Here is a 27,390-nt window from a genome sequence, read left to right on the forward strand (position 1 = left end):
TGAAGCAGAAAATGGGAGGTAGGGAAAAGGGAAGCTAGGATCTTGCTTGAATGACAGAACACTATTTTCTGGTACAGAAACATTCTCTTACCGTCCTGTGACCAGCTGCTCTTTGGGAGGGTGTTTTGGGACCTCATTGCTTTTTCCCCTTAAATTCTTGTTACTGGGGAAGAATAATTTTTTGTTTATCATGCACAGAGAAGAAAAATCTTAGTTTGTTTTTTTCCTTAGCTTATCCACCCAGCTGAAAGCCATCAGATGGCATCCAAAGCCCAGGCAGAGAGGGCAGCTCACAAGCTTGGTCCAGGGCCAGATGATCATCTGTGCTTTGGCTTTCTCAAAGTGCTTGGGGCCCACATAGGCATAAAGAGTAACACTCTTTATGTCTATGTCAAAGGCAGCCTACTAATAAAAAGCAGTGGGTCTAAAGCTAATACCATTAGTCAAAGAAAAAAGAGAAAAGTATATCTGAAAACCACTGCACTCTACCCAGGGTGAGATGGCAAGACCCTGTCTCAAAAAATAAATAAATAAATAAAATTCATAACATCAAGCAAGTATATATATGGAAGTATATGGAATCACCTAGTTGGTTCCTACTCTTGTGGGCAGGGCAAACACTTGATTTAGAAATGAACAAATGTTCTCTGAAGATTTTTATAACCACCCTGCTCATCATTAGGGATTTGGAAACTATTACCCAGGAAGAAGTTCCATGGAGACATGGCCTCAGAATCCTACCCTCAGAACACCAAGGTTTGGCCTGTTAAAGGGCACATGTTAGAAATAGGAGGCTGGTGACGGGACCAGCTCCCATGTGTTGGTGTGCATTTGTCCCTACCTCCCCACTGCCTGAGAGCATCGTCTGGGAGGAAGAATCGGGTCAACAGCACCACACACACAGCTCTTCTGATGAGAAGTTTTATATGACAACACACACTGAACAATAATGCAACAAACAAGGCATGAAGCTCAGGCTCAGCCAGGAAAGCTGCCGCAAGGAACAAGTTTGGAACTATTTAGGAGTAGTGCCAAACACTAACACTGTATTTACAAGTCTAATTTGGAAACTGGCCCTTTTTAAGTGCAGGAGGAAGTTGGGGGAGAAGCCATGCATGAAATAAAAATATATATACACAGACATAAACACCCACATTTTCATACTTCTTTCATCCATTTTCTCCATAAGGAACAAATGGGAGAAAGGAGAAGCAGAGCCTCTTTCCGTAGAGTACCTGTATTTACTACGGATTTGTTAGAGAAGCCCCACGTGGGGTTTGGATTCAAGGAGGCAGACTTCATTCTCCTTGGCCCCACTCATCCCTGACCTGGTGGGCACACAGGCATGAACATCCAGAAGAGACAAGGAAAAATATGGCTTACTTATACATCACACACCAGGGGCCTCACTTTCTCCAAGTACTTTCATACTTGGTCCTTCACTAGATCCTTCGCAGACTTCTAACCTGCAGCAACAGAGTTCAGTAAAGCTGTAAGACACAGAGGAAAGCAGTATTTTGATCCAGCACACGCTGGGTCAGTCACTTCATCCAAGACAGTTACACATCCCAGCCCCAAGTAAGTCCTCAGGGGCTTCCAGCTGTTTTCTTCGAGGAGTAGAAGTTTGGGCTTTTTCCCTCCCTAGATTTCTCCTTGCTGCCGCCACCAAGTTCTCGGCTGTTCCCTCTGGACCCCAGATAGCTGCTCCGAGTGCGTGTATTTATTGTTCTGCTGCCGGTGGCTCCTCCCTGGCTGCTGGCTCTTCCCCGGAGGCTAGCTTCTCAACCTGTGACTCCGGAGGAATCAGATACTGGACCTCCTCTGTGCTGATGGCTACTTTATCTGGCTGCAGCCACCTCTTGAAATGTTCCAAGGTGCTACAAAAGAGCAGAAGAAAAGGGTGGCTGTGTCAGACCTCACTGATTAATTACTTAATGATTATCTCAGTTACTCAAATACTGCCTTCCCGCCCACCACCAATTTCTTCCTACAATTGTTTTTCCGCTGCTAACACGGGGAGTACAAGGATACTCCTCTGACAGCTGTGCATCCTGGCAGCTCCGAGGCATAATTTACCCCCTAGTGGGCACTTTGGCTATAAGCAGCACCAGGCTCCCTTCAAGTGCAGAGCCTCTGAAGGCTTGATAAGAATAGCTGAAGAGTTTATGCCTCAGTCCTGTCTTTTTTCCTCAAAACTGCAGAGGAGAGAAATTATTACAGGGAGGAAACACTTAAATAAATACCAAATTATTAGTGAGGCAGAAAGGTTAGCATCTTATGCCTCTTACACCTGAGGCAGTGTGGGGCTTAATATACTTACAGCATTTACTTGCACTAAGTGTGATTTTTTTTGTTTTTTTTGTGGGTTTATTTCATCCTATAGCAAGTCCCCAAGATGAAAATATCTGGGCAAATGTTCCCCATGAGAGAATGACCACTATGCCAGAGGGCTCTCATTTTGTTTGGATTTATAGGGAGTGGGGAGGTGTGATTGTCAAGCTCATGGTCCCCCCCACGCACCTTTCTTAAGTACTCAGGATCCTCCACTCTAAAGCTATTAGACACTCACAGTAAAACATATATGACTAGAGATAACGTAAACCCCATTCTATGTCCTTCAATAGCACAAGGTCTTAGTTAATCCAAGAAATAAAAACACAACACCACATTTTAGACATATGTCAACGTATGGAGGAATTGTTTTGCACAGTGGGATTTCTCAGCCCATCACTCCCGTGCAAAAGCATGCCCTGAGGAGGCTCACCTGCCTGGCCCTCACATGCGTGAAGACCCACACAAATCACTGCAAGATGGCCTCTGTTTAAAACATAAATTTTGAAGTTTGAAAACAAACACATAACTACTGTTTCTTGGTGCTTGTTCTGAACAATGACAGAAAGAAGTGTTCCCACAGATGTAGACTCGGGAAAAACTCAACTGTCAGAAGGCAGCAGGAGCACCTGATTGGTCCTGGTGCCCACAGCGCAGGGGAATCAGGTGACACGGCATTTAATCATCATCTACCACACTTTCCATAGAATTGTTCAAATGATTTCTATAGAGATGGGAAAACCACATTATTTTATGTATTGATAATACCCAGAAACATGCTGATCTGATTTCAGACAGAGAAAAATTCCTACTTGAGAATTACACAAGAGAAAATTTTGTCTTTTTTCCTCAGAACTGGAGAGGAGGGAAATATTCAAGGGGAAAGAGAATATATGTAAATACCAAATCACCAGTTAAGCACGGAGGCTCACACTTGTATTCCCAGCACTTTGGGAAACTGAGGCAGGAGGATTGCTTGAGACCAGGAGTTTGAGACCAGCCTGGGCAACAGAGTGAGACCCCATCTCTACTAAAAACAGAAAAAATTAGCCAGGCGTGGTGGTGCCTGCCTGTAGTCCCAGCTACTCGGGAGGCTGAGGCAGGAGGATTGCTTGAGCCCAAGAGTTTGAGGTTGCTGCAAACTAGGCTGACGCCATGGCACTCTAGTCCGGGCAACAGAGTGAGACTCTGTCCCCTACAAAAAAATAATAATAAAATTAAATTAAATAAATAAAACTTCCTCCCTCCCTAAGACACCCACCACAGTGCTATCCCATAGCGACGCTTAATTCTTTCATTTAGTCTACATTATCTTAATGAGTAGCTAAAATATGACAGAAACTCTGTAATGCAATGGAATTTCAGAGGTAAGACGATATAGTTGTTGACTGATTACTATTTTCTCAAGTGCACTACATACTTAAAAATGAAGACAGTGGTTTATCCTCAACTCTATTCAACCTGTGACCAAGATGTAGCTGGGGTATTTGCCTTTTGGCAAACAAACAAACAAAAATCAAGCTGGGAGGGTGGCTCATGCCTGTAATCCTAGCACTTTGGGAGGCCAAGGTGGGAGGATCGCTTGAGGCCAGGAGTTTGAGTAACAGGGTGAGACTCCATCTCTACAAAAGTAAAACAAAGTTAGCTGAATGTGGTGGCATGCACCTGTAGTTCCAGCTACTTGGAGGCTGAAGCAGGGGGATCACTTGAGTCCAGGAGTTTGAGGTTGCAGTGAGCTACGATCACGCCACTGCACTCTAGCCTAGGCAACAGAGGAAGACCCTGTCTCAAAAAAACAAAACAAAACAAAACAAAAAACCCTCATCCTCAAAAATCTGCTGGACTAAAAGCAAATAAAGCAACATTATAAAGGTTGATTTCAGCTCAGAATTGCTGATGCTAATGTCAGCTAATATCAGGACTCAGATGTCACTATCCCTGAATTCTTTAGAGAAAGAGAAATGCTCTCAGTGAAATAGACTGCCACCTGGAACTGGACTGGGAATCAATTACCTCTCTTCAGAATCAAGCCCATCCACAAAGAACTCTGATGCTAACTTCTCCTGAAGGAACCGATCCCAGCATTCCTTCTTGGCTTGGGCCAGGGTTCGAAGCATGTCCTTGGAAGTCACTTCCTGATTTAAACCTTTGAGTCTTCTCAGTTTCTTCTCTACAGAGAGAGAAATGAAGCTTAACAAGAAAAGTATGACACAAAATTTTAACTAAATCTAAAATGCAAAATGCCAACTTATAAATTCTCTCACTGATGAGTGCATCCATACTCCCTGCAGAAGAGGTCATTCTTTAAGTACAGATAAAAGAAGATTGAACATTCTTCTTTTTCCTTCACAATGTCCTCACCCTGCATTGTATTAAATAAATGTTTAGCCCCAGAAAAGGGAAAAGCTATAGGTTCTCATAAATAAACTAATGGCATGTTTTCTTTGAAATCACATAAGCCCAGCAAGTATCTCTCTGAGAAATGCTTGTTTTCCCTGGCTTAACATGTGTATACTATTGCCTTTTTTCAACTTCTTGAAAATAATCTGAGGAGTAAATAGTTTTTCTTTTTGTTACAGTGACATGAAGTAGTTTCTAAACCTCAAGAGAAAGAATTAGAGAAAATGATGAAAGATCCAATGGTTCATTAGACACTAAAATTGACTTGATGAGAACTCAATACTAAGAGACCTTTAAGATCTCTATATGTGATTAAATTCTTGATCAAAGAAAAAGTATCCCCTAATATCTTTTAAAGTTGCAAAACTTGTGGCCTGGATGTTGGAGACTAATAAAAACAAACATCTTGTAATCCCTTGAGAGTGGTCCATATGGCTTCTTGATGATAGATGTTTAATTACTCTTCTTTACATTTTAAGTATAACTGCTGAAGCGATTTCCCCTTCTGAAGAAAACAAAAAAGAATATCACCATTTACCTTTTGCCTTAGTTTAGTCTTGTCTTCAACTAAAATTACGTGGGTAAATGATGACTTTTGGTGAGGGGGTGAACATTAAGCTCAGAACCAACAGAAACTATAATTTGCAATCCTGTTTTCATTTCTTAAAAAGTCACATCAGCTAACATCCACTAATCAAAATACCTTTTGTTCCTGTAAGTTACCACCAAAAGCTCACCCATGTAAAAAATCTACAGTTGATAAATATTTGTGAGGTTTTGTTTTCTCCTTGAGGATGTAAAAAGGTTATGCATATGACACATTTAACTGGCTAAGTTTTTAATCATTGCTGTTATCAGTGAATTCTCTTTAATATAGGTTTATTTGGCAATAAAAACAATCTTCATATTATGTGGCCTTGGTTGTCAAGGTTGAAGTTACTCTTTTGGGCTGGAAAAGGTCTTCCCCTCTCTGAATGTGCTAAGTTCCTGATCAGGTGTGATCTCTATAATGCAGGCAGAAATAGGCACTAATACATATTCTAAATCTGCCTGCCATTGTCTCCCAGTCCCTGCCATAGGCAACAGAAATGGTTCTTATTTCCTCAGAGAACAAAATTTTAATTATCTTCTTAACTGATTTTTCCACATCACGGTTATAACCATGAAAGTTTCTTATAACCCCTGGTCAGATAGCACCAACAAACCAAAGGATCTGGTTCTTCAGCTTTCTTAGACTGTTCCTTCTTCTGCTTATCATTGTTAAGCAGATGCTCTGGGTACCACATGCAGAATTTTCAACTTCTTTGGCCATGGCTGCAAACATTACTATCCTATCTTTGGTGGCCTCTTGAAAAATTTCACAGTACTCCTTTATCTTTCCATCATTCCACCTGTGTTTTTCTCATATCTTTTCCCTCCAGTATGTCATTAACAAAATTTCTTCTGTTTTCCCAAGACATTTCCTAGCAATCATGTAAGCACTCTTCTGACTCTTTTTTCTGTCCTTTCTCAAAAGCTTTTTCTTCCTGAATTGCCTTTTCTTCCTCAAATAATTATTCCCAGGTTTGGTTTTGGGACACAAAGATGGGTCTCATGGTTGTTGCACAATAAAAGGATACTACAATTCTAAAGACTGGCAATCACTGGATATTTCTTTGTCCTCTAGTGTGGGACAATCTGAATCTCTTACCTGTGTTTGCAGTCTCTCTTGATACTTACACTATGGCCACAGGACAGGACACTGAAAATGTGTTCAGGAAAGAGTAAAAAAATAATATGGCAGCCAGGTGTGGTAGCCTGTAAACCCAGCACTTTGGGAAGATCACTTGAGGCCAGGAGTTTGAGACCAGCCTGAGCAATATAGTGAGACCCCCATCTCTACAAAAAGTTAAAAAATTAGCCAGGTGTGGTGGCACACACCTGTAGTCCCAGCTACTCAGGAGGCTGAGGTGGGAGAATCACTTGAACCCAGGAGTTCAAAGCTGCAGTAAGCTATGATTGCACCACTGTACTCCAGCTTGGGCAAGAGAGCAAGATCCTGTGTCTAAATAAACAAACAAAATGGCTAACAAGAGACACAATGAGTCTTATGCCAACATCCTCCCATTCCCAACAATCAATCTACTTAATATAACAGTTTTTCAAACTCTAGCATCAGAAATTCCCATGTAGTTCCAGGGCCATGACCTTTTCTTGCAGGATGGTTTAAGGTTATGTGAATATATGGGCAACCAACAGTAGACAAGATGATTCTACAGAAAGCTAAGAAATAAAACAGTTTAGATGAAATGGCCAGAGGCAAGAGATGACAAAAACTGTTTTAGGGGATATTCAAGGAAAGAGGGATTGTTTCCTAACAACAAACCCGAAACACCCCTTAGAATGATAGACACATGTGATAGACACATGTGGTGAGGGGGGAAAAAAAAAAGAATAGGAAATCAGGTTTGATGTAACACAACTTCAACATGCTTCCCTAAAACCACCAGCTTCTGATTAAAACAAACAAAAAAAGCCATCTAACTTACCTAGAGATGCTAAATACATTTCTGAATCCTGCAAGGGAGCCCAAGGCTTTATAGGTAGCTCAACAGCAAAGTCTGCTGCCCCTCTCTGGCCTTCACTTTCAGGGTAAGAATCCACAAAGGAGTCTGAGAAGGCATTGCTGGCACCATCTTCTTGGTTAGGATTTGGCAAACAGGAACAGATTTCAGCCCAGAGATCCCGGCCAGATCTTGTGGCTGTAGAGTCAACACCCTCAAACATTTTCATTTGGAATCTGAGATAGAAAACAGAAGTTCAAGTGAGTAAGGACTGGCTTTAAAGATACAGTCAAAGTATGCAGTACCCAGATATTTGTTTACCCACTGAAGAAAGATAATTGGCTTTTAAGAAGCTTCTTTTAACAAACCTTAAAAATGTCTTCTATAAGATTCCTATGTTACAGAAGAAAGATGCCAGAAGGGCAACTGGGTTCCTCTTCTGGCTCTGCACTCAAGTTGTTTTCATAATAAAGTTTGTCTTTAAAAATGGAATTCCTACAAGCCAGACACAAAAGGACAAATATTGCATGATCCCACTCATATGAGGTACCTAGAGTAGTCAAACTCATAGATACAGAAAATAGAATGGTGGTTGCCAGGAGTTGGGAGGAAGGGAAATGGGGAGTTATTGTTTAATGGGTATAGAGTTACAGTTTGGGAAGATGAAAAATTTCTGGAGATGGATGGTGGCTATGGTTGCACAACAATGTAAATGCCACTGAACTATACACACAAAATGGTTAAAATGGTCAATTTTACACTATGTGTATTTTGCCACCCACACACACAAAGGAATTTCTAGACATTCCCAGTGTAGACAAACCAGCCTGCACTTTTCTCCAAAGATCTCCAAAATGCAACAGCTCTATCCTCAGCCAATTAAACTCTGTCTTCATTAGAACATAGACTAGTGCCCGCTTCGGCAGCACATACACTAAAATTGGAACAATACAGAGATTAGCATGGCCCCTGAGCAAGGATGACACGCACATTCATGAAGCGTTCCATATTTTTAAAAAAAATTTTTAATTTAAAAAAAATAGAGCATAGACTAAAGGTCTTTCACAGTTCCATATATATGAAGGTAGTAAAAGTGCTGTTTGGTGAAAAATTTTGTCAGAGAACACTGTCATAATGCAAGGGGCATGTGCTTATTGTTATGTAGAAGCTGAGCTATATGCCTCATGTCCTTATTTTAAGAATCAGAAACACTTAAAGATAGGCATTTTCACCATTCTACATATAAAGAAACTGAGGATCAGAAGGGTAGTTTAGGCCGGACGCGGTGGCTCACGCCTGTAATCCTAGCACTCTGGGAGGCCGAGGTGGGCGGATTGTTTGAGCTCAGGAGTTGGAGACCAGCCTGACCAAGAGCGAAACCCCGTCTCTACTAAAAGTAGAAAAGAAATTATACGGACAGCTAAAAAACATATATATATATATATAAAATTAGCTGGGCATGGTGGTATATGCCTGTAAGTCCCAGCTACTCGGGAGGCTGATGCAGGAGGATTGCTTGAGCCCTGGAGTCTGAGGTTGCTGTGAGCTAGGCTGACGCCATGGCACTCTAGCCCCGGCAACAGAGCGAGACTCTGTCTCAAAAAAAAAAAAAAGGGTAGCTTACTCAAGGGCACTTTACTGATATGTGGTGAATCCTTAATTGGAAACCAGACCTCTGCTCCTCCGGAATCCATGTTTTTACCCAATATCATTCTGCCTGTTCGGAAAACATACTGAAAGCAGCCCAAGCAGGGATGGGTGGGAAGGGCTAAACAAAGGGCGTGGAGGCTTTCATAACTATCTAGGCTTATAGTATAGGTTGCCATCTTCTTTCAAGAGGGGCCTCAGAGATCAGGAAGGCTGCCTGAGGCAAGGTCTGAATAATTCCATGCGACAGAACCCACCAGTGCAAACGCCCGGAAGTAAAAGGGACAGCGGCTCTAGGCGAGTCGATGTCAGGGGCTAGAATGAAACCCAAACCAAAACTTTGCTCCCACCGGAACCTCGCGTCTCCCCCGCCCCCTGGGCGTCCAGACCCCAGGCCTCAGTCTTCATGGTCTCAAGGACTGGCTGGGAAGGATGAATCTGGTCCCAGGCCTCTCTGATATTCCGGGCTCGAGGCAGAGAGGGGAATACGAAACTCTGGGCACCCCAGCCCCTTCTCACCTACCATACCAGTCTGCCGAGCAGCCTCCAAACGTTTGGTTCAGCTGTGCAGCTGGCAGCCAGGAAGAAATGGGTGCTAGAGTCTCCGAGAGACGAAGCCCGGGAATCCTCCAATTACCGCCTGACCGGGTGATGTTCTGTGTGTCGATTGGTCGAGTGGAGCTCGCGGAGTGAGGAAGCTAGGAGTTCGGTGCCGGGAAGCAGTGGGCGGGTCTGTGGTTGCCAGGAAACCGTGGAGTCACGTGTCCTGGGCCCTCCCCCGCCCCTCTCAGTTTGGTGCCTTGTAGATCGGGGTTCCACCCTCCGCCCGCTCACTCTCCGTTTGCTTGGATCCGAAAGCTCTGTTTCCAAGACCTTTGGCTTTTCTTGATCCCCAGAGCAAGTCCACCTACTTGACATTTCTGTCTGCCGGTATTTGTTTCCAAAAATTTCACCCCTTCCCTAACCAAGTTAGAGCACTTTGGTGGCCTCTTTCCTTAATCTCACAGGAGATCCATGCTCCATTCAGCGAGTTATGAAGTTACCTTCATTCAGTCAATGGACACGAAACTCTTGCTGTGTTCTAGGCATTATGTTCAGCGTGAATTCAAAACACATAAGGATTGGTATGGGTCCCGGCGATTCTTACAGCTCACAGTAGGAGGGCGTTCACCATGGAGGCAGATAAGTTTACAAATAGCAGCAAAGAGTTATAAAGCAGTGGTCCCCAACCTTTTTGGCACCAGAGATCAGTTCCAAGGAAGACAATTTTTCCATGGTGAGGGGAGGTGAGGGTGGCAGGGGCATGGTTTCAGGATGATTCAAGCATGCTACATTTATTGTGCACTTTATTTCTATTAGTATTACATTGTCATATATAATGAAATAATTATACAACTCACCATAATGCAGAATCTAATGCTGCGGCTGAGCTGACAGGAGGTGGAGCTCAGGCAGTGATGCAAGTGATGGGGAGCGGCTATAAATACAGATGAAGCTTCCCTGGCTCTGCCCACTGCTCACCTCCTGCTGCCTGGGTTGGGGACCACAGTTACAAAGGATATGATGGAAGTGTTCCCAGAGAACAAAAAGGAGAGAGTGGTCATGACAAGTCCATGTCAGAAACATATTTCGTTTTTGTTTTTGTTTTGTTTTAGGGAGATAACCTTTAATATCCTTCAGGGGACTGAAGAGACTCTGTGATATGCGTGCGTAGCACATGGTGTGAGGAATGGATGGTATGCGTGTGCAGCACATGGTGTGTGGAGTCTGGGGTACACGTGTGTAGCACCTGGTGCGCAGATTGTGTGGCATGCGTGTGTAGCATGTGGTCTGTGAGACTGTGGTATGTGTGTGTAGCACATGGTGTGCAGAGTGCATAGTATGCATGTGTAGCACGTGGAGTGCGGAGTGCGTGATATGCGTGTGTAGCACAGGCTGTGCGGAGTGTGTGGTATGCTTATATAGCACGTGGTGTGTGAGACTATGTTCTCTGTATGTGTACCATGTGGTGTGAGGAGTCTGTGGTACACATGTGTAGCACGTCGTGTGTGAGAGTGTGTGGTATGCATGTGTAGCACGTGGTGTGTCAGACTGTGTGGTATGCGTGTGTAGCACATAGTGTGAGAGACTCTGTGGTTTGCTTGTGTAGCACGTGGTGTGTGGAGTGATGAAAGACATCAGCCAACTATCAGTAGAAGTAACTTGGGCTGAGGATATAGTCATAGTCTCTAACGTGTCCAAATCCAATCAATGATAGCACCATGTGAAAATACCACAAGGTACTCTGTTGCTCACATTTTTTTTTTTCTTTTCTTGAGACAGGGTCTAGCTTTGCCGCCCTGGCTAGAGTGCAGTGGTGTTGTCATGGCTCATTGCAGCCTCCAACTCCTGGGCTCAAGCGATTCTCCTGCCTCAGCCTCCTGAGTAGCTGGAACTGCAGGAGTGCACCACCATGCCTAGCTAATTTTTTCTATTTTTTGTAGAGACAGGGTCTTGCTATGTTGCCCAGGCTAGTCTTGAACTCCTGGGCTCAAGTGATTCTCCCATCTTGGTCTCCCGAAGTGCTAGGATTACAGGTGTGAGCCACTGTTGCTCACATGTATGATCATTCTTAGAATATGCAAACAGAAGAAAGTGAAAAATAAGAACATTAGAAAACCAAGGAGCAAACAATAGGCAAGATTTTGGTAGTGCTTATTATAGGGAAAGAGACATGAATCTGGTGGTATCTGATTCACAGAAAGGGGCGCTGTCCTAGGTTTATGAGCGCTTCATCAAGGTACTCCATGGTCTCATGACTCACTTCAGCTCTTTTCTCTGATTTCATGCTCAACAAACAAACTCTTGGTTTCAAATTTGGCCTATCAGGAATCTTGATACCAAGATGAGGGTTCCTTTTACAGTGGTCACAAATAGCTCAGTCATAGGAAAATTACATTTTATAATTTAAGCTTAAAGTTATAAATGAACAAATTAGCACCCTACCAATTCACCCATGTTTTCTGAGTCTGGTTAATGTGTGCACTGAACAAATCCAAACCAGATCCTGAACTTGGAAGGCTGAAACCATAAGCCAAAGTGAAACCATAAGCTGCCTCCCCAAGGACTGCCCATGCTGGGAAACCATGTGAGGCCAGTCAGCAGCCCTCTACCTTGAGCTCTCTCCTTCACTGCAGTGTGATTATGGTTTTTTTTGTTTTGTTTTGTTTTTTTTGAGACAGAGTCTCACTCTGTTGCCTGGGCTAGAGTGAGTGCCGTGGCATCAGCCTAGCTCACAGCAACCTCAAACTCCTGGCCTTAAGCATCCTACTGCCTCAGCCTCCCGAGTAGCTGGGACTACAGACATGCGCCACCATGCCCGGCTAATTTTTTGTATATAGGTTTTTAGTTGGCCAGATAATTTCTTTCTATTTTTAGTAGAGACGAGGGTCTCACTCTTGCTCAGGCTGGTCTCGAACTCCTGACCTCGAGCGATCCACCCGCCTCGGCCTCCCAGAGTGCTAGGATTACAGGCGTGAGCCACCGCACCCGGCCTGTGATTATGTTTTTTAATGTCTCCTCAACCAGCCTGAGCCTTCATTGAGATCAGGAACCATGTTTTTCTTACCTCCCTATCTCCAGAACCAAGTCTGGCAAAATGTTCAAAAATTGTTTGGTGTGTGAATGTTTGAGCTAGAACCCTCATAGTCACAGACCACATTGAACTAGAAATAAACCTGTTATTCCCTCTCAAGTCCTTTCTCTGTGTTGCAACCAGGGTGATGCCTTTGGAATGGAAATCAGATCCTCTCTCTCTCTCCTCTCTCTCTCTCTCTCTCTCTCTCTCTCTCTCTCTCTCTCTCTCTCTCTCAAACACACACACCCAAAAACTCTTTGATGATTGATTTCCTATTGTTCTTAAAATAAAGACTTAAGTCCTTATCATAGTAAATGAGTTGGATTTCTTAGTTCAAACAACAGAACTAATTCTAACCAGTTTAAGTAGTAAACAAAATTAATTAAAGCAGCTCTGTCCAACAGAACTTTCTGTGATGATTGAAATGTTCTGTGTCTGGCCTGTCCAATAAGGTAGCCCACTGGCTTCATGTGGCTATTAAGCACTTGAAACGTGGCTTAGTTTATTTTAATTAATTTAAACTTAGATAGCTACATGTGGCTAATGGTGACTCTACAGCACAGGATTGAAGAATATTTAGTAGTTCACAGAATCTCAATGTGGGCAGAGAGTCAGGCTTTAGGTCTATACAACCAGAAACAGTGTCTAAACCTCACTGAGGGACTGCTCAGGGAACACCCTACTGCCACTGCCACTACAGCTGGCATCATTGACTGGGCACTGGATGCAAGAACCTCCCCTACCATTAGCCTCCCAAATCAGATGCCTCCAATGCTACCTTGTCAGACATGGATTCCACACTCTGCCTTCTTCCACTGCTGTATGAACCAAAGCCTGTGCCTAAGAGATGGAGTCCAGGTCAAATGCCTATGCGCAAACTGCAAGAGAAGCTGGGAGGGCTTCCACATCTTGGAGGCAGTAATGTAATGTGAGAAATTCCCCACTCAAAAGAGGAGTGTTCAGAAAATGCTGGATGTCCAGAGAGTATGACAAATGTCTACTCTACATGGTCTATTACAGTGCTTCTCAAACTTTAATATGCAAACAGATCACCTGGGGATCATGTTAAAATGCAGATTCTCATTCAGTAGGTCAGAAGGGGAAGGGAACAAGATTTTGATATGTTTTCTATCTCCATAGTTTTGCCAGGCACTATTCTAAGTGTTTTACTAGAATTTACTCATTTTATTCTCCCACTCTGATCCTATGAAGCAGAGAGGCTAGCTAAGAATACATACTTTTCTTTTGGATAAGGTGCTACTCTCATTGTGAATACCTTAATAAGGTGACTCACTTGAGAGATGGTGTCTCTCCTTTGAAGCAGTTTGGTTCTCATGCACCCCTCAATCGGTGGAAAATTCTAACTCTCATTTTGAGAAGGGAGTCGTGAATCAGGCTTTTCAGCATATTGAGTTCTGTAGCTGTGACTGCTCTGGAATAAGAGTGTCAGCTGAAGTCCCTCAATTAGTTTGGTGAGATTGATGACTTGTGGAAGGAATTTAGCTACAAAAAAGTTTCCCTTTCTTCTCTCCAGAGTGCTAATGCATGTGATAAGAATGCCCTGAATCTGCCAGGCATGGTGGCTCACGCCTGTAATCCTAGCACTCTGGGAGGCCAAGGTGGGAGGATTGTTTAAGCTCAGGAGTTCCAGACCAGCCTGAGCAAGAGTGAGACCCCCGTCTCTACTAAAAAAAAAATATGCAAAGAAATTAGCTGGACAACTAAAAATATATATAGAAAAAATTAGCCGGGCATGATGGCGAATGCCTGTAGTCCCAGCTACTCTGGAGGCTGAGGCAGGAGGATCGCTTTAGCCCCGGAGTTTGAGGTTGCTGTGAGCTAGGCTGATGCCACAGCACTCTACCCTGGGCAACAGAGTGAGGCTCTTGTCTCAAAAAAAAAAAGAATGCCCTAAATCAACAGTGGCATTTTCTATCACAAAGGCCCAGTGAAGGCTAATGCTCAGTCTCCTGAATTGGACTGGACATTTGTCTCTTTTTTGGCAGCCTAGCATCCGAATGCCTACCTATTTGGAGGAATCCCACTCTGGAAACTTAGGAGGGTTAGATTCCTCTATCTACAGGCACCCTGGAAATGAGGGCTCAAACCGGTGACCCAGGCTTGGCTGATGGAAGCCTCCCCTGCAGGACTCTGAACCTTGAGAGAGGGATACAGAGACATAGGGAGATTTAGGGATTTCCAAGGGGTAGCAGGGCTGCAGGGCAGAGAGTCCTTGGGCACAACATAGTGTCTGGTAGCTACAGCATCCCAACTGGTTTTCTCCCCTGGCATCAGGTGGCTAGTTCTCAAAGGCCCTGGTTTCCCTTGATTTGGCTCCTCATCTGAGTCTATTCTTCAGATCTCTTGTGAATTCTATGAGGCACTGATATCCTTTCCATAATTCCCTCTCTGATGAAGCTAACCAGAGTTGGTTTCAGTATCTTGCATTTAAGAACCTTGGCAAGTACCATCATCTGATCCATTTGCAGTTTTAATTTCAGGATGGGAGTGTATGGGAGGCAAATGGGAGATGTCTAAACCCTTCTCGTGCTGTTAGGATTAAAGAAAGGGGTGAAAACATTGTTTCTGGGCTGTGTGTGTGTGTGTGTGTGTTAAATACACATATAACAGCTTTATTGAGATATGTCACATACTATAATATTCACCGTTTTAAAATATACAATACAGTGGTTTGTCGTATATTCACAGTGTTTAGTAACCTTTATTCCGATTGTTTGGGTTTTTCGTTTTGTTTTAAATAAAGCTCCTTTCAAACGTTTCTTCGGACCCATGGAACTCTGAGCATATCTACACGGAATCTACACGATCAACTCCCGCCACGGCTTTTACACAGAGCAATCCCAAAGATTTCTTTCATGAAGTAACATTGCTTCTCCTTCGTATGAGGACGTTTGCGTAAGGTCACTTTTGGTGAGACAACCTCACAGCCTCCCAACTCTGCACTCAAGCAACTCATCGAACTCCACTCCACTCACTCACTCATTCATCACAGACTCCCACCCTCGGGACTGGGCCTCACTGATTGGCTGGCGCCGAGTGACGTCCTCAGATCGCGACCCTGGAACGAGGGCCGTGTGGTTATGAGGGTTGGCGGCCAAGGCTGGCTCGGGCCTCTCTGGCAGTGGCGCCGCTACCTCCGGCACCTCAGCTTTGCCAGGACTTGGAGTGTCTGTAAGGGCCCGATGGCGGAAACCCTCTCGACTCGGCTTGAGGCAGCAGGCGAACTGAGAGATCCGGCTCAGCAAAACGGAGACGCTGGTGGCGAGGCGAAGGGTGAGGGGCTCCCAGGGCACCCGGAGCCGACGCGCCCGGGAGTGCAGCGGATCCCAGGAGGCAGGGAGCAGGCTACGGCTGCAGCCCGGGGCCCGGGCAAACGGAAGAAGCGGCGGGGCGCAGCCGGGGAGCGTGTCGTGCCGCCTCCGAAGAAGCGGCGAGCTGGGGTGAGCTTCGGTGATGAGCACTTTGCCGAGACCAGCTACTATTTCGAGGGCGGCCTTCGCAAGGTGCGGCCCTATTACTTTGACTTCCGGACCTACTGCAAAGGCCGTTGGGTGGGCCACAGCTTACTGCACGTCTTCAGCACCGAGTTCCGAGCACAGCCCCTGGCTTACTACGAGGCCGCTGTCCGTGCCGGCCGCCTGCACCTCAACGAGGAGCCGGTACAGGACCTCAGCATCGTGCTCAAGGTGGAGTCTTGATGGGTCTGGCCAGAAGCAGGCGAGGAAAGAGGGCAGGGTCTTTTTTGTTTGTTTGTTTTTGTTTTTTCAGACTTAGTAGAGCATAGGTACTGAAGTGAAATCATGGCAATTCGGAAGCGTTCTCGCTTTCACTTGAAACACAACGTTAGCCCCCGTTTCACATCTCCTCAAGGAGTCACTCTGTGCGTCAGAACTTCAGCCTGTTTATCCTGTCCGTCAAGGCAGCTTTCTTTTTTGCAAAGGACAAAAGTTGGAATTCTCCTTTTATACACTGTCTTGTGGAAAGGGCACTGATCACTTTCTACCCTGCATTGTAGATCTCTGTACAAATAATAATAATGGGGGCTATTATTTATGTCTTTTTACTGTGTGCTGGGCGCAAAGTTAAGCATTTTATGTACTTTTTTTTTTTTTTTTTTTTTTGAGACAGAGTCTCACTTTGTTGCCCGGGCTAGAGTGAGTGCCGTGGCATCAGCCTAGCTCACAGCAACCTCAGACTCCTGGGCTTAAGCGATCCTACTGCCTCAGCCTCCCGAGTAGCTGGGACTACAGGCATGAGCCACCATGCCCGGCTATTTTTTTTGTATATATATTTTTAGTTGGCCAGATAATTTCTTTCTATTTTTAGTAGAGATGGGGTCTCACTCTTGCTCAGGCTGGTCTCGAACTCCTGACCTCGAGCGATCCACCCGCCTTGGCCTCCCAGAGCTAGGATTACAGGCGTGAGCCACCGCGCCCGGCCCATTTTATGTACTTTAACGTTTAATTCTAATGACAACCTTGTGGAGTAGGTATTGCTGCCACATTTTATATGTGGAGAAACTGAGTAAACTAATAAAACTCACAGAGGTAAGGCAGCAGTGCTACTTACAAAGCTTGTGCTTTTATAACTACTACTTAAACTATTTATTATAGAGCCTGATGTGTAATAGAATAGAATTGTGAGATGTCACCCATAGAGATTTAGAATTGTCTAGCGCAGTGCTTTGACTCCTTCTTTAAAATTCCATCACAGCTAAGTGGTACCAGAAACCCCTGTCTGTAACACTGGCTCACCATGGTTGTGATTCAGTGTGATTTCAGCATTTGGGGAATGGATGATTTCAATCCCCTCTCCTATCCGAATTTTGAAATGCACAGGTCTGGTGTAACCCTCACATTTTACAGGAAACTGAGGCCCAGAAAAGTTAAGTGACTTGCCCAAGAGCATGTAGTAAGCCTGTGGCAAATTCAGGTCTAGAGCCCAGATTTCTGGACTTACAGCTTGATGGTTTACAGCTTTGTTGGTTTAAGGTCATCATAAGTGATGATTTATGGAAGTTTTTCCTTTATTTAAAAATTTTTACTTTAAAAATATAATTTTATGGCTGGGTGAGGTGGCTCACACCTGTAATTCTAGCACTTAGGAAGCCGGGAGGCAGGAGGATGGCTTGAGGCCAGGAGTTCGAGACCAGCCTGAGCAAGAGTGAGACTCTGTCTCTACAAAAAGATAGAAAAATTAGCTGGGCGTGGTCAGGCACACCTGTAGTCCCAGCTACTCAGGAGGCTGAGGCAAGAGGATTGCTTGACCTAGGAGTTTGAGGTTGCTGTGAGCTATGATGACACCACTGCATTCTAACCCAGACAGCAGAGTGAGACTGTCTCAAAAAAAAAAAAAAAAATTATATATATAAAACTTTATTGTAGAGAAAATACATAGGCCGAATCCAGGGCGGCCACATTCCCAAGACAGATGGGGAACTGCTGCTGGACCTGGTGGCAAAACCAAAAGACATAATCTCACCACCTGTATATAACACCATTAACATTTTTTTGTCTATCCTTCCAGTACTTTTTCAATCGGCTATCCACCTGTGTGTCTGTCTGTATTTTTACAAAATGAGAACACACTATGCACACTACTTTTTCTGCTTAAGGGTGTACTATGACCATTCTTCCGCGTCAATAAGGAACGGATGGGGGGAGCTAGGTATGAAGTTGCCTAATAACAGGCTGCTGGCACCTAGGCTAACTGGTTATCCATGTCTTTGACAGGACAATGATTTCTTGCGGAACACAGTGCACAGGCATGAGCCACCAGTCACAGCAGAGCCTATTCGCCTGCTAGCTGAGAACGAAGATGTGGTGGTTGTAGACAAGCCTTCCTCCATTCCTGTCCACCCTTGTGGCCGCTTCCGACACAACACGGTCATATTTATCCTGGGCAAGGAGCACCAACTCAAGGAGCTACACCCACTGCATCGGCTTGATCGCCTTACCTCTGGGGTACTCATGTTCGCCAAGACAGCTGCAGTCTCTGAGAGAATTCATGAGCAGGTTCGGGACCGGCAGGTGAGCCAGGCTTTTGTCTCCCGGAAGCCACTTCCTTCCTCAGGACGGTCAACTCCTAAAGTGCCAAATGCAAGTTATTAGCTCATATATTTCAAAAGATCTTTAGAGATTGCATACACTGCCTCTCTTGGTGATTTGCTGTTTTGAAATTTTAAAGTGCTGACCAGACTGAATAAGGTTTTTAAAATTCTGGGGAGAGTCTGCTTGGTGGAAAGATTGTGGATGAAGTTGGAAGAAGCTTGGGTAGAAGAGTTTAATGATAATGATTGTCATCTTGAGACTTGTAATTGTGAATCTGGATTGTAATGTATTTATTGAGTACATACTGTATACCAAGCTTAGTAGAGCCTAACTTACTAAATGCTTATAACAGCCCTGTAAGGTAAATGTTTTTCTGATCTCAAATTTTCTAGCTGAGTTAATGGGATTTACAGAGGTTAAGTAAGTAATGTACCCAGGATCATAAAACTGGCAAATGGTGGAGCTAAGGTGAAGAAATAGTGGCAAAGGCCGGGCGCGGTGGCTCACGCCTATAATCCTAGCACTCTGGGAGGCTGAGGCAGGTGGATCGTTTGAGCTCAGGAGTTTAGGACCAGCCTGAGCAAGAACGAGACCCCGTTTCTACTAAAAAATAGAAAGAAATTAGCTGGACAACTAAAAATATATATAGGAAAAATTAGCTGGGCATAGTGACACATGCCTGTAGTCCCAGCTACTTGGGAGGCTGAGGCAGAAGGATTGCTTGAGCCCTGGAGTCTGAGGTTGCTGTGAGTTAGGCTGACACCACGGCACTCTAGCCCGGGCAATATAGTGAGACTCTGTCTCAAAAAAAAAAAAAAAGAAGAAGAAGTGGTGGCAAAATTCACTTCTATCTCACACTGGTGCATTCCTTATTTCTCTGCAGAGGATTTGGACTCCATGAGTTTAGGCTTTGTATTGACTTTCTCCTTCTTCCCTCCTATGCAGCTGGAGAAGGAATATGTGTGCCGGGTGGAAGGGGAGTTCCCCACCAAGGAAGTGACCTGCAAGGAACCTATCTTAGTAGTGTCTTACAAGGTCGGGGTGTGCCGTGTAGATCCCCGGGGCAAGCCCTGTGAGACAGTGTTCCAGAGGCTAAGCTACAATGGCCATTCCAGTGTGGTACGGTGCCGGCCACTCACAGGACGTACCCACCAGATCCGAGTCCACCTCCAGTTCCTGGGCCACCCTATTCTCAATGACCCCATCTACAACTCGGTTGCCTGGGGTCCTTCCCGAGGCCGGGGCGGCCACATTCCCAAGACAGATGAGGAACTGCTGCGGGACCTGGTGGCAGAGCACCAGGCCAAACAAAGCCTGGATGTGCTAGATCTCTGTGAGGGTGACTTGTCCCCAGGACTCACAGACTCTACAGCCACCTCCTCAGAGATGGACAAGGACAGCCTGGAAGAGTTAGCTGCAGCTGCCCAGAAGATGGATGGAGTAGTTGAGGCAGCCTCTCAGGATCTGGACACGATGGCCTTGGCACCAGGGAAGGCAGCTGAAAAAGATGTTATGAATCAAGAGACAGACCCACTCTGTGCAGAGTGCCAGCTGGTACGACAGGATCCCTTGCCCCAAGACCTTGTGATGTTCCTACATGCCCTACGCTATAAAGGGCCAGGCTTTGAGTACTTTTCTCCTATGCCTGCCTGGGCACAGGATAAGTGGCAAGAAGACTGAGGGCTGTGGCCCAGTGGAGGGACTGCTTCTTGGATTGGGACAAGGATAGGCCACAGGGCAGAGGCCAACCTCATGGGCTGGTGCTTTGGGTTTCTACAGGAGTGCAGTTGGGCTCTAAAGGGACTTGCTCACACTCACTACCTCCTACCTCTCCCTCCAGCTAGAATTTGGAAACTTTAGTTTGTAAATATATCTCTTTTTATAATATTTTGTGTGTCTGGTTTTCTTACTGTTTTTTTTTAATTGAGGTAAAACTCATAAAATTAAGCACTTTAAGATAGTACACTTTTGTAGCAGTTAGTACATTCACAATGCTGTATAACTGTCAACTCAGATATTTCCAAAACATTTTCATCACCCATTATGAAACCTATACCTATTAAGCAGTTATTTTCCACTCTCCTCCTCCCAGCCTCTGGTAACCATTAATCTACTTTCTATCTCTATGGAATTGCCTATTCTGGACATTTCCTAGAAATGGAATTATATAATATGTGACCTTCTATGTCTGTCTGTGTTTCACTTAGCATAATGTTTTCAAAGTTCATCTAATTGGTAGCACATATCAATACTTCATTTTTATGGCAGAATAATATTCCATTGTATGGGTATACTACATTTTGTATATCCATTTATCAGTTGATGAACATTTGGGTGGTTTCTACCTTTTGGCTATTGTGAATAGTGCTAGTATGAACATTTGTGTATAAGTTTTTTGTTTGAATACAAGTTTTCAGTTATGAGTATACACCTCATAGTGGAATTGTTAGGTCATATGGTAATTCTATGTTTAACTTTTTTTTTTTTTTATACAATCTTGCTCTGTCAAGTGCAGTGGGTTAATCATAGCTCACTGCAACCTCAAACTCCTGGGCTCAAGCAATCCTCCAGCCTCAGCCTCCCAAGTAGCTGGGACTATAGGTGTGTGCCATTATGCCCAGCTAATTTTTCTATATTTAGTAGAAACAGGTCTCACTCTTGTTCAGGCTGGTCTTGAACTCCTAACCTCAAGCAATCTTCCCACCTCAGCCTCCCAGAGTGCTAGGATTACAGGCATGAGCCACTGCACCCAGCCTCTATGTTTAAGTTTCTGAGGAACTACCAAACTTTTTCACAGTGAACCATTTCACATTCCCACCAGCGATGAACAAGTATTCCAATTTCTCCACATGCTTGCCAACACTTGTTGGTTTCTAGTTATCCTAGTAGGAGTGAAGTGGTATCTCATTGTGGGTGGTTAGTCTTTGTTGTTGAGTTGTGAGCGTTCTTTATATATATTTTGGATATGACATCCTTATCAACAAAAAGACTAACAACCCAATTTAAAAAATGGGGAAAGTACTTGAATAGACATTTTTCCAAAGAAGATAAACAAATGGCCAATAAGCACATGAAAAAATGCTCAACATTATTAGTCATCAGGGAAATGCAAATAAAAACTGTGTCATTAGTATAAGGATAGACATATAGATCAATGGAATTGAATGAAGAGTCCAGAAATAAACCCATATATCTAAGGTCAATTGATTTTTTTTTAATTATTATTTCAGCATATTGTGGGGGTACAAAAGTTTAGGTTACATATATTGCCCTTGCCACCCCCCCCCCGAGTCAGAGCTTCAAACGTGTCCATCCCCTAGACAGTGCATATCGCACTCATTATGTATATATGCCCCCATCCCCTCCCCCACCCACATCTGCCTGACACTCGATCAATGTTATTCCTAAATGTGCTCTTAGGTGATGATCAGTGAAACCAATTTGATGGTGAGTACATGTGGTGCTTATTTTTCCATTCTTGGGATACTTCACTTATTAGAATGGGTTCCAATTCTATCCAGGAAAATATAAGAGATACTATTATCACCATTGTTTCTTATAGCTGAGTAGTACTCCATGGTATACATATACCACATTTTATTAATCCACTCATGTATTGATGGGCACTTGGGTTGTTTCCACATCTTTGCATCAATTGATTTTTGACAAGAGTAACAAGACCACTAAATGGGGGAAAAGAATAGTCTTTTCAGCAAATGGTGCTGGGAAAACTGGATGTCCACATGCAAAAGAATGAAGCTGAACTCCTATCTCACATCATATATAAAAATCAATGGAAAATGGATCAAACACCTAAATGTAAGAGCTAAAACTATAAAACTCTTAGAAGAAAATACTGGAGTAAATCTTCATGACCTTGGATTTGGCAACGGATTCTTAGATATAACACCAAAAGTACAACCAACAAAAGAATAAACTGGACTTCATCAAAATTAGAACTTTTATGAATCAAAGGACACTATCAGTAAAATGAAAAGACAGCCTACAGAATGAAGAAAATTTGAGAATTGGAATTGTTGGGTCATATGGTAACTCTATTTTTAATTTTTTGAGGAACCTCTCTACTATTTTTCAAGGCGGTTGCACCATTTTACAATCCTACCGACAATGTACAATGGTTCCAATTTCTTCGCATCCTTGCCAACACTTGTCATTTTTTAAATTTTTTGATAGTGGCCATCCTAATGGGTGTGAGGTGATACTGTGGTTTTGATGTGCATTTCTCTGACAATTAGTGATGTTGAGCATCTTTTCATATGCTTGTTGGCCATTTGTATATCATCTTTGGAGAAACATCTATTTAAGTCCTTTACCCAATTTTAAATTGGGTTACAGTTGTCCTTCGGTATCCATGAGCTATTGGGTCCAGGACATCCCCCCACCATGAATACCAAAATTCACAGATGCTGAAGTCCGTTATATAAAATGATGTAGTATTTGCATATAACCTATAAATATCCTCCCATATACTTTTTTTTTTTTTTGAGACGGAGTCTCCATCTGTCACCTGGGCTAGGGTGCCGTGGCGTCAACCTAGATCACAGCAACCTCAAACTCCTGGGCTCAAGCTATCCTCTTGCCTCAGCCTCCTGAATAGCTGGGACTTCAGGCATGTGCCACCATGCCTGGCTAATTTTATCTATTTCTAGTAGAGACAGGGGTCTCACTCTTGCTCAGGCTGGTCTCAAACTCCTGACCTCAAGCAATCCTCTCGCCTCGGCCTCCCAGAGTGCTAGGATTACAAGCGTGAGCTACCGCGCCCGACCGAGGTGGACAGTATGGAATGTGTTTTTCCCCTTGTAAAATAGTAATTTTTGTCTTTTGTTATTTAAATAAAGAATTAAATTGCTCAGGTATTTCTAAATTTAATTTTTATTATAGCCCCTGTCCTCCCCTACTCTAGAGGTAACCACTATTAATAATCACATGGTCTCCTTTCTGTTTTCTATTCATAGATACATAAATTTACATGTATTTCACTTAATAAAAGTGAGATCATGTCCTACAAATTGTTCTGCAACTCGCTTTTCTGTAGGACCTTTTTAAAATAACTGCATTGTGTTCCATTGTACTGTAATGCATCCCCCATTGGTGGAATTTTAGGTGTTTGCAGTTTTTTCATTATTCTCAGACTGTAGTAAACATCCTTATATTATATTCTTCCACACTTGTAACAATGTTTCTATGGAACAATTTTTTAGTGTAATGGGGTTAATAGCTTTAAATATTGATGGGTAATACCAACTGCCCTCCAAAAAAGATTATACCAATTTACATTCTCTCCAGCAGTGTGAGAGGCAGAGGCAGCTGAATGTAGTGACTGAAACAGCTGGTCAGGCAGCTGCATGTTCAAGGTTGGCTTTGGTTGCAGCCATGGGTTGTAACCATGGTTTCCAAGAATATCTGTATCTCTTAATAGTTGACCTAAATTTGCTTGAGTCAATCTTGCTTCCAAACGCTTTAGAGAAAATGGGCTCATTTTAAACCCTCTTCAGGTCACTGGTCCTTAGGATTCAGACTTTCTAGAACATAAGTGATATCGTTTGGATATTTGTTGTATCCAAATCTCATGTCAAAATTTGATCCCCAGTGTTGGAGATGAAGCTTGGTAGAAGGTGTTTGGGTGGGGACGGGTGTGGATCCCTCATGAATGGTGGTGCCTTGATCTCACGCTTCTAGCCTCCAGAACAGGGAGACAATAAATTGTTGTTGTTTAAGCAAAAAGGAAGAAAAAAAAAAAAGAATTTTAAAGCCCTGTATCATGAGCTGAAATAAAGGCTGCCTCTGTTACTTACTAGGTTATACCAAAAATGATTACTGACAAGTCATTGAGAAGAGAGTTGATTGGAAGCGATTCTTTTAGTGAGTACCCAGAAACTGTCATAAAGGAGCTATTTCAGTTTTTTGAAAGCTAAAAAATCCAAAAAACATTTTTCAGGTGTCAAGTTTTGGTGTTATTCAAGAATTGAAAAATCAGAACTCTAAATACATAGCTATTATTAGCTATCAACAGAAAACTGACAATTGAGATGACTTGGTCATTATGTTGGTCCATTTTAAACAACTGCTTATTTTTTGCTAACTATCTGTTGCTACCTCACATGGGATATACCTTCAAGCGTTATTCCCATTTCTCCTAGTCTATTGGCATTTATTCATTCATCTTAGCATTCCTAAACAATGTTACTATAAACTGAATTTCAGTTTTTTCTCTACTGATATTCAATATGAAAAAGTTATTTAGTTTTCAGCTCAGTAGACATTCCCAGAAATTGTTAATAGCAAGGTAGATGTTTTCACATGATAACATGCAGCTCAGGGGATGATTTGAGCAAAAAAACCTTTTCATGTTGATGTTGCAGACGCAGAGAAGAATGCCTGGATTCACTCTAGAACCTCTTCAGGCTCTGTCATGGCTGTTTTCGCAGAGCTAGTTTTCCAGTGGGATCACACTTTCTAATGGTAAGGAAGAGACTGACCTCACTTCTGTCACTGCCTGCTTCTGAAAAACAATCTTTGCAAGTCTTGGAGCCTGAGGTCTGGGTTTTTCTTGCAAGAGTTAAGAAATAAACTGTAGACACGCACGCGCACAAAAGCATTGATTTCAATTCTTCTTTTAGAGCTGCTGACATATAATGGACCGTCTGGGCTGCAGACCAGCACCAAATAACACTGGACATTTATTCTCAGAGAACCTCATTCTCAAGAGAGAGAATGGGTCTTTCTAAAGCTGGACTCAGAGAATGAAGACCCATTCTTTGACACTCAAGTAGAGAGAGAGCTGGAATATCTTGGTAATGTATTTGACTGTGCAACAGGCTGTGTGTGTGTGTGTGTGTGTGGTCTCCTAGAGGTTGAGAGGTCCTACAGTACTTCTACATAGTACTTGTGAGGAAGAACCCTGGTGTTGATAGAGAATGGTTTCTTTGAGCTGTGGTTTTTTGATGAATTTCAGGGGAGCGTGGGTAGATGGCAGTAATATAGATCTTTCCAAAAGTAACCACCATTCCTGTAGAACTTTGTCCAAGTCTTGCAGTTGCAGCTGCTCCAGTAGATGGCGCCTCTCTTTCACTGTCAGCTTCTTATAACCCTTCTCCATAACTCATTCAATTATTTCTCACCCCACCCCCAACCCGGCTTTTAAATATTCTGGCATGTTGTTAATTCTTTTGACTCCCTTAGAAAAAGAGAAAATAAACACAGTATTTATGGATCAGGAAATCAACCGAAATGCAAAAAACTGGGACTGTATTATAATTTGATATGAAAGAAACCTCAAGTGAACCACTAGCCATGAAAACAGGTAAAGAACTAAAGAATAGAAAAGTGAGTTTCCAACTCACAATTTTTTTCCCTCTAGACTCATCCAGTATATTGTATTTGTAGAACTTCTACAGCTGAAGATTTTCCTTTGAGAAAATAATCCACCCACATTTTATTTATAGAGATTGGATGCATCGATAGACCTTAATCAATTTTCCAAAGAAAGTCATCACTTCAAAAAACTGGCAAAACTCAGAAAAATGATACAGTCCTCCTGTCCTCTAGAGAAGCTTCAGCACTAATGGGCAATTTACTGCCTGCCAGGTGCTGGGAAAAACCCAGAGGGCTGCAGGAGCATCTAGGAGGGGTACAAAGGCCCGGAAAGCAAGAGAAAGCACAGGGGCTAGTTGAGAGAAAGGCAAGGAGCAGCAGCTTGCAGGACTAGGGAAGGCTCACTGATTGGGGATGACATCTATGCTGAGATCTGAAGGAGGAACAGAAGCCAGCCAGGCAGTGACAGGATGGGAAGGAAGTAGGAGGGGGACAGGGAAACGTTCCAGGGAGAGGACTAGGGACAGCATTTGTAAAGGTGTTGTAGAGAGAGAGAGCAAGGCCTAGTTCATGGAAAGGTAAGATCGTGTCTTTCAGGCCACTTAGAAAGATCCCTCAGAAGCTCTTAACCTTAACTGTGACACAAACCTCTCTGGCAGACTGGTGAAGCCTGTGAACCTCTTCTTAGAATATTGTGTTCAAATGCATAAAATTAAGTATGTGGAATACATTTATGAAAATGTTTTTTAAATGGATGATATAATAATATAATAATGTATTTACTTCTTTATGAATGTATAACATTACAAGATCTAATGACAGGTCTAATAATTACCAGAATTTTGAAGTAGCGAGGATGAGCGTAAAGCAATAACAGTAATGTAATATAAAAAAATCTGTGATTTCTACTGGGACAAAGGAATGGGTAAGGTCAATATTATTGTAGTTTGTTGCTTGCTTTTATTGAAGGAAGTGCTTTTAATTAAAGATTATGAAAATAAGGATGAAATCTTTTTTTCCCAACCAAATAACCCACTGAATTCTATCCATAAACCCCTTGGGAATGTGGTGGACCCAGGGTGGAAACACTTCCTAGCAGCACGGTGGAGAATGTATTGGAGACCTGGGCTAGTTAGGTGAGATGTCAACATTCCCAAGGGATCTAGTTCTATGGCAGGGAGGAGCCAGTGGAGCCAGCAGAGAAGGGGCACTGCCTTTCACCTTTAGTGTGTTAAACCTTACTGAAGTCCCTGCCAGGTGCAGGGTTCTTGAGCACCATGCCGTGCAGCAGCCTTGTGGGGGAGAGAACCTGTAATCCATCACAGCAAGAGATTGATGAACACTGATTATTAATCTCCAGCACATTTTAGGATGGTGGTTAAGAGCCACCAGAGTCCAACAGATTTGGGTCACCCTGCCCTTACTGCAATTTAGAAGCTATGTAATC

The 27,390-nt window shown here is 43.3% G+C and overlaps 2 protein-coding genes and 1 non-coding gene across 6 annotated transcripts; 2 read left to right on the plus strand and 1 right to left on the minus strand.

The window, feature by feature from the left end:
* Nucleotides 1-907: 907 nt before the first annotated feature.
* On the minus strand, nt 908-9,581 carry CCDC32 (coiled-coil domain containing 32). Of its 4 annotated transcripts, XM_045534091.1 has the most exons (5): nt 9,445-9,531; nt 7,643-7,769; nt 7,260-7,510; nt 4,345-4,501; nt 908-1,877 (listed from the first exon to the last, which is right to left on the minus strand). In XM_045534091.1, exons 3-5 carry the CDS (start codon nt 7,501-7,503, stop codon nt 1,721-1,723), a joined length of 558 nt encoding a protein of 185 aa, XP_045390047.1. In that variant the 5' UTR covers nt 7,504-7,510; nt 7,643-7,769; nt 9,445-9,531; the 3' UTR covers nt 908-1,720. The 4 variants fall into 4 exon arrangements, with proteins under 4 accessions (XP_045390047.1, XP_045390233.1, XP_045390120.1 ...); XM_045534277.1 differs by lacking the exon at nt 7,643-7,769 and having other exon boundaries at nt 9,441-9,581; XM_045534164.1 differs by lacking the exon at nt 7,643-7,769 and having other exon boundaries at nt 9,445-9,530.
* On the plus strand, nt 8,185-8,288 carry LOC123631127. Its single transcript, XR_006733000.1, has one exon. It is a non-coding gene; the product is annotated as a U6 spliceosomal RNA (small nuclear RNA).
* A 6,030-nt stretch (nt 9,582-15,611) lies between the features above and the next one.
* Nucleotides 15,612-20,495, plus strand: RPUSD2 (RNA pseudouridine synthase domain containing 2). Its single transcript, XM_045534518.1, has 3 exons — nt 15,612-16,244; nt 18,291-18,587; nt 19,554-20,495. The coding sequence occupies exons 1-3, from the start codon at nt 15,639-15,641 to the stop codon at nt 20,286-20,288; spliced, it is 1,638 nt and encodes a 545-aa protein (XP_045390474.1). The 5' UTR covers nt 15,612-15,638; the 3' UTR covers nt 20,289-20,495.
* The last annotated feature ends 6,895 nt before the right edge of the window (nt 20,496-27,390 follow it).

Source organism: Lemur catta, chromosome 1 (genome assembly GCF_020740605.2).
Source record: "Lemur catta isolate mLemCat1 chromosome 1, mLemCat1.pri, whole genome shotgun sequence".
Taxonomy (NCBI): Eukaryota; Metazoa; Chordata; class Mammalia; order Primates; family Lemuridae; genus Lemur; species Lemur catta.

Coding starts and splice junctions, on each gene's coding strand:
- CCDC32 (XM_045534277.1), bottom strand. CDS start 7,503: ATGAAAATGTTTGAGGGTGTTGACTCTACAGCCACAAGATCTGGCCGG. Junction 4,502..7,259: donor AATGTATTTAGCATCTCTAG/GTAAGTTAGATG, acceptor CTCTCTCTGTAG/AGAAGAAACTGAGAAGACTC. Junction 1,878..4,344: donor GGGCTTGATTCTGAAGAGAG/GTAATTGATTCC, acceptor GCTCTTTTGTAG/CACCTTGGAACATTTCAAGA.
- RPUSD2 (XM_045534518.1), top strand. CDS start 15,639: ATGAGGGTTGGCGGCCAAGGCTGGCTCGGGCCTCTCTGGCAGTGGCGC. Junction 16,245..18,290: donor ACCTCAGCATCGTGCTCAAG/GTGGAGTCTTGA, acceptor TGTCTTTGACAG/GACAATGATTTCTTGCGGAA. Junction 18,588..19,553: donor AGCAGGTTCGGGACCGGCAG/GTGAGCCAGGCT, acceptor CCTCCTATGCAG/CTGGAGAAGGAATATGTGTG.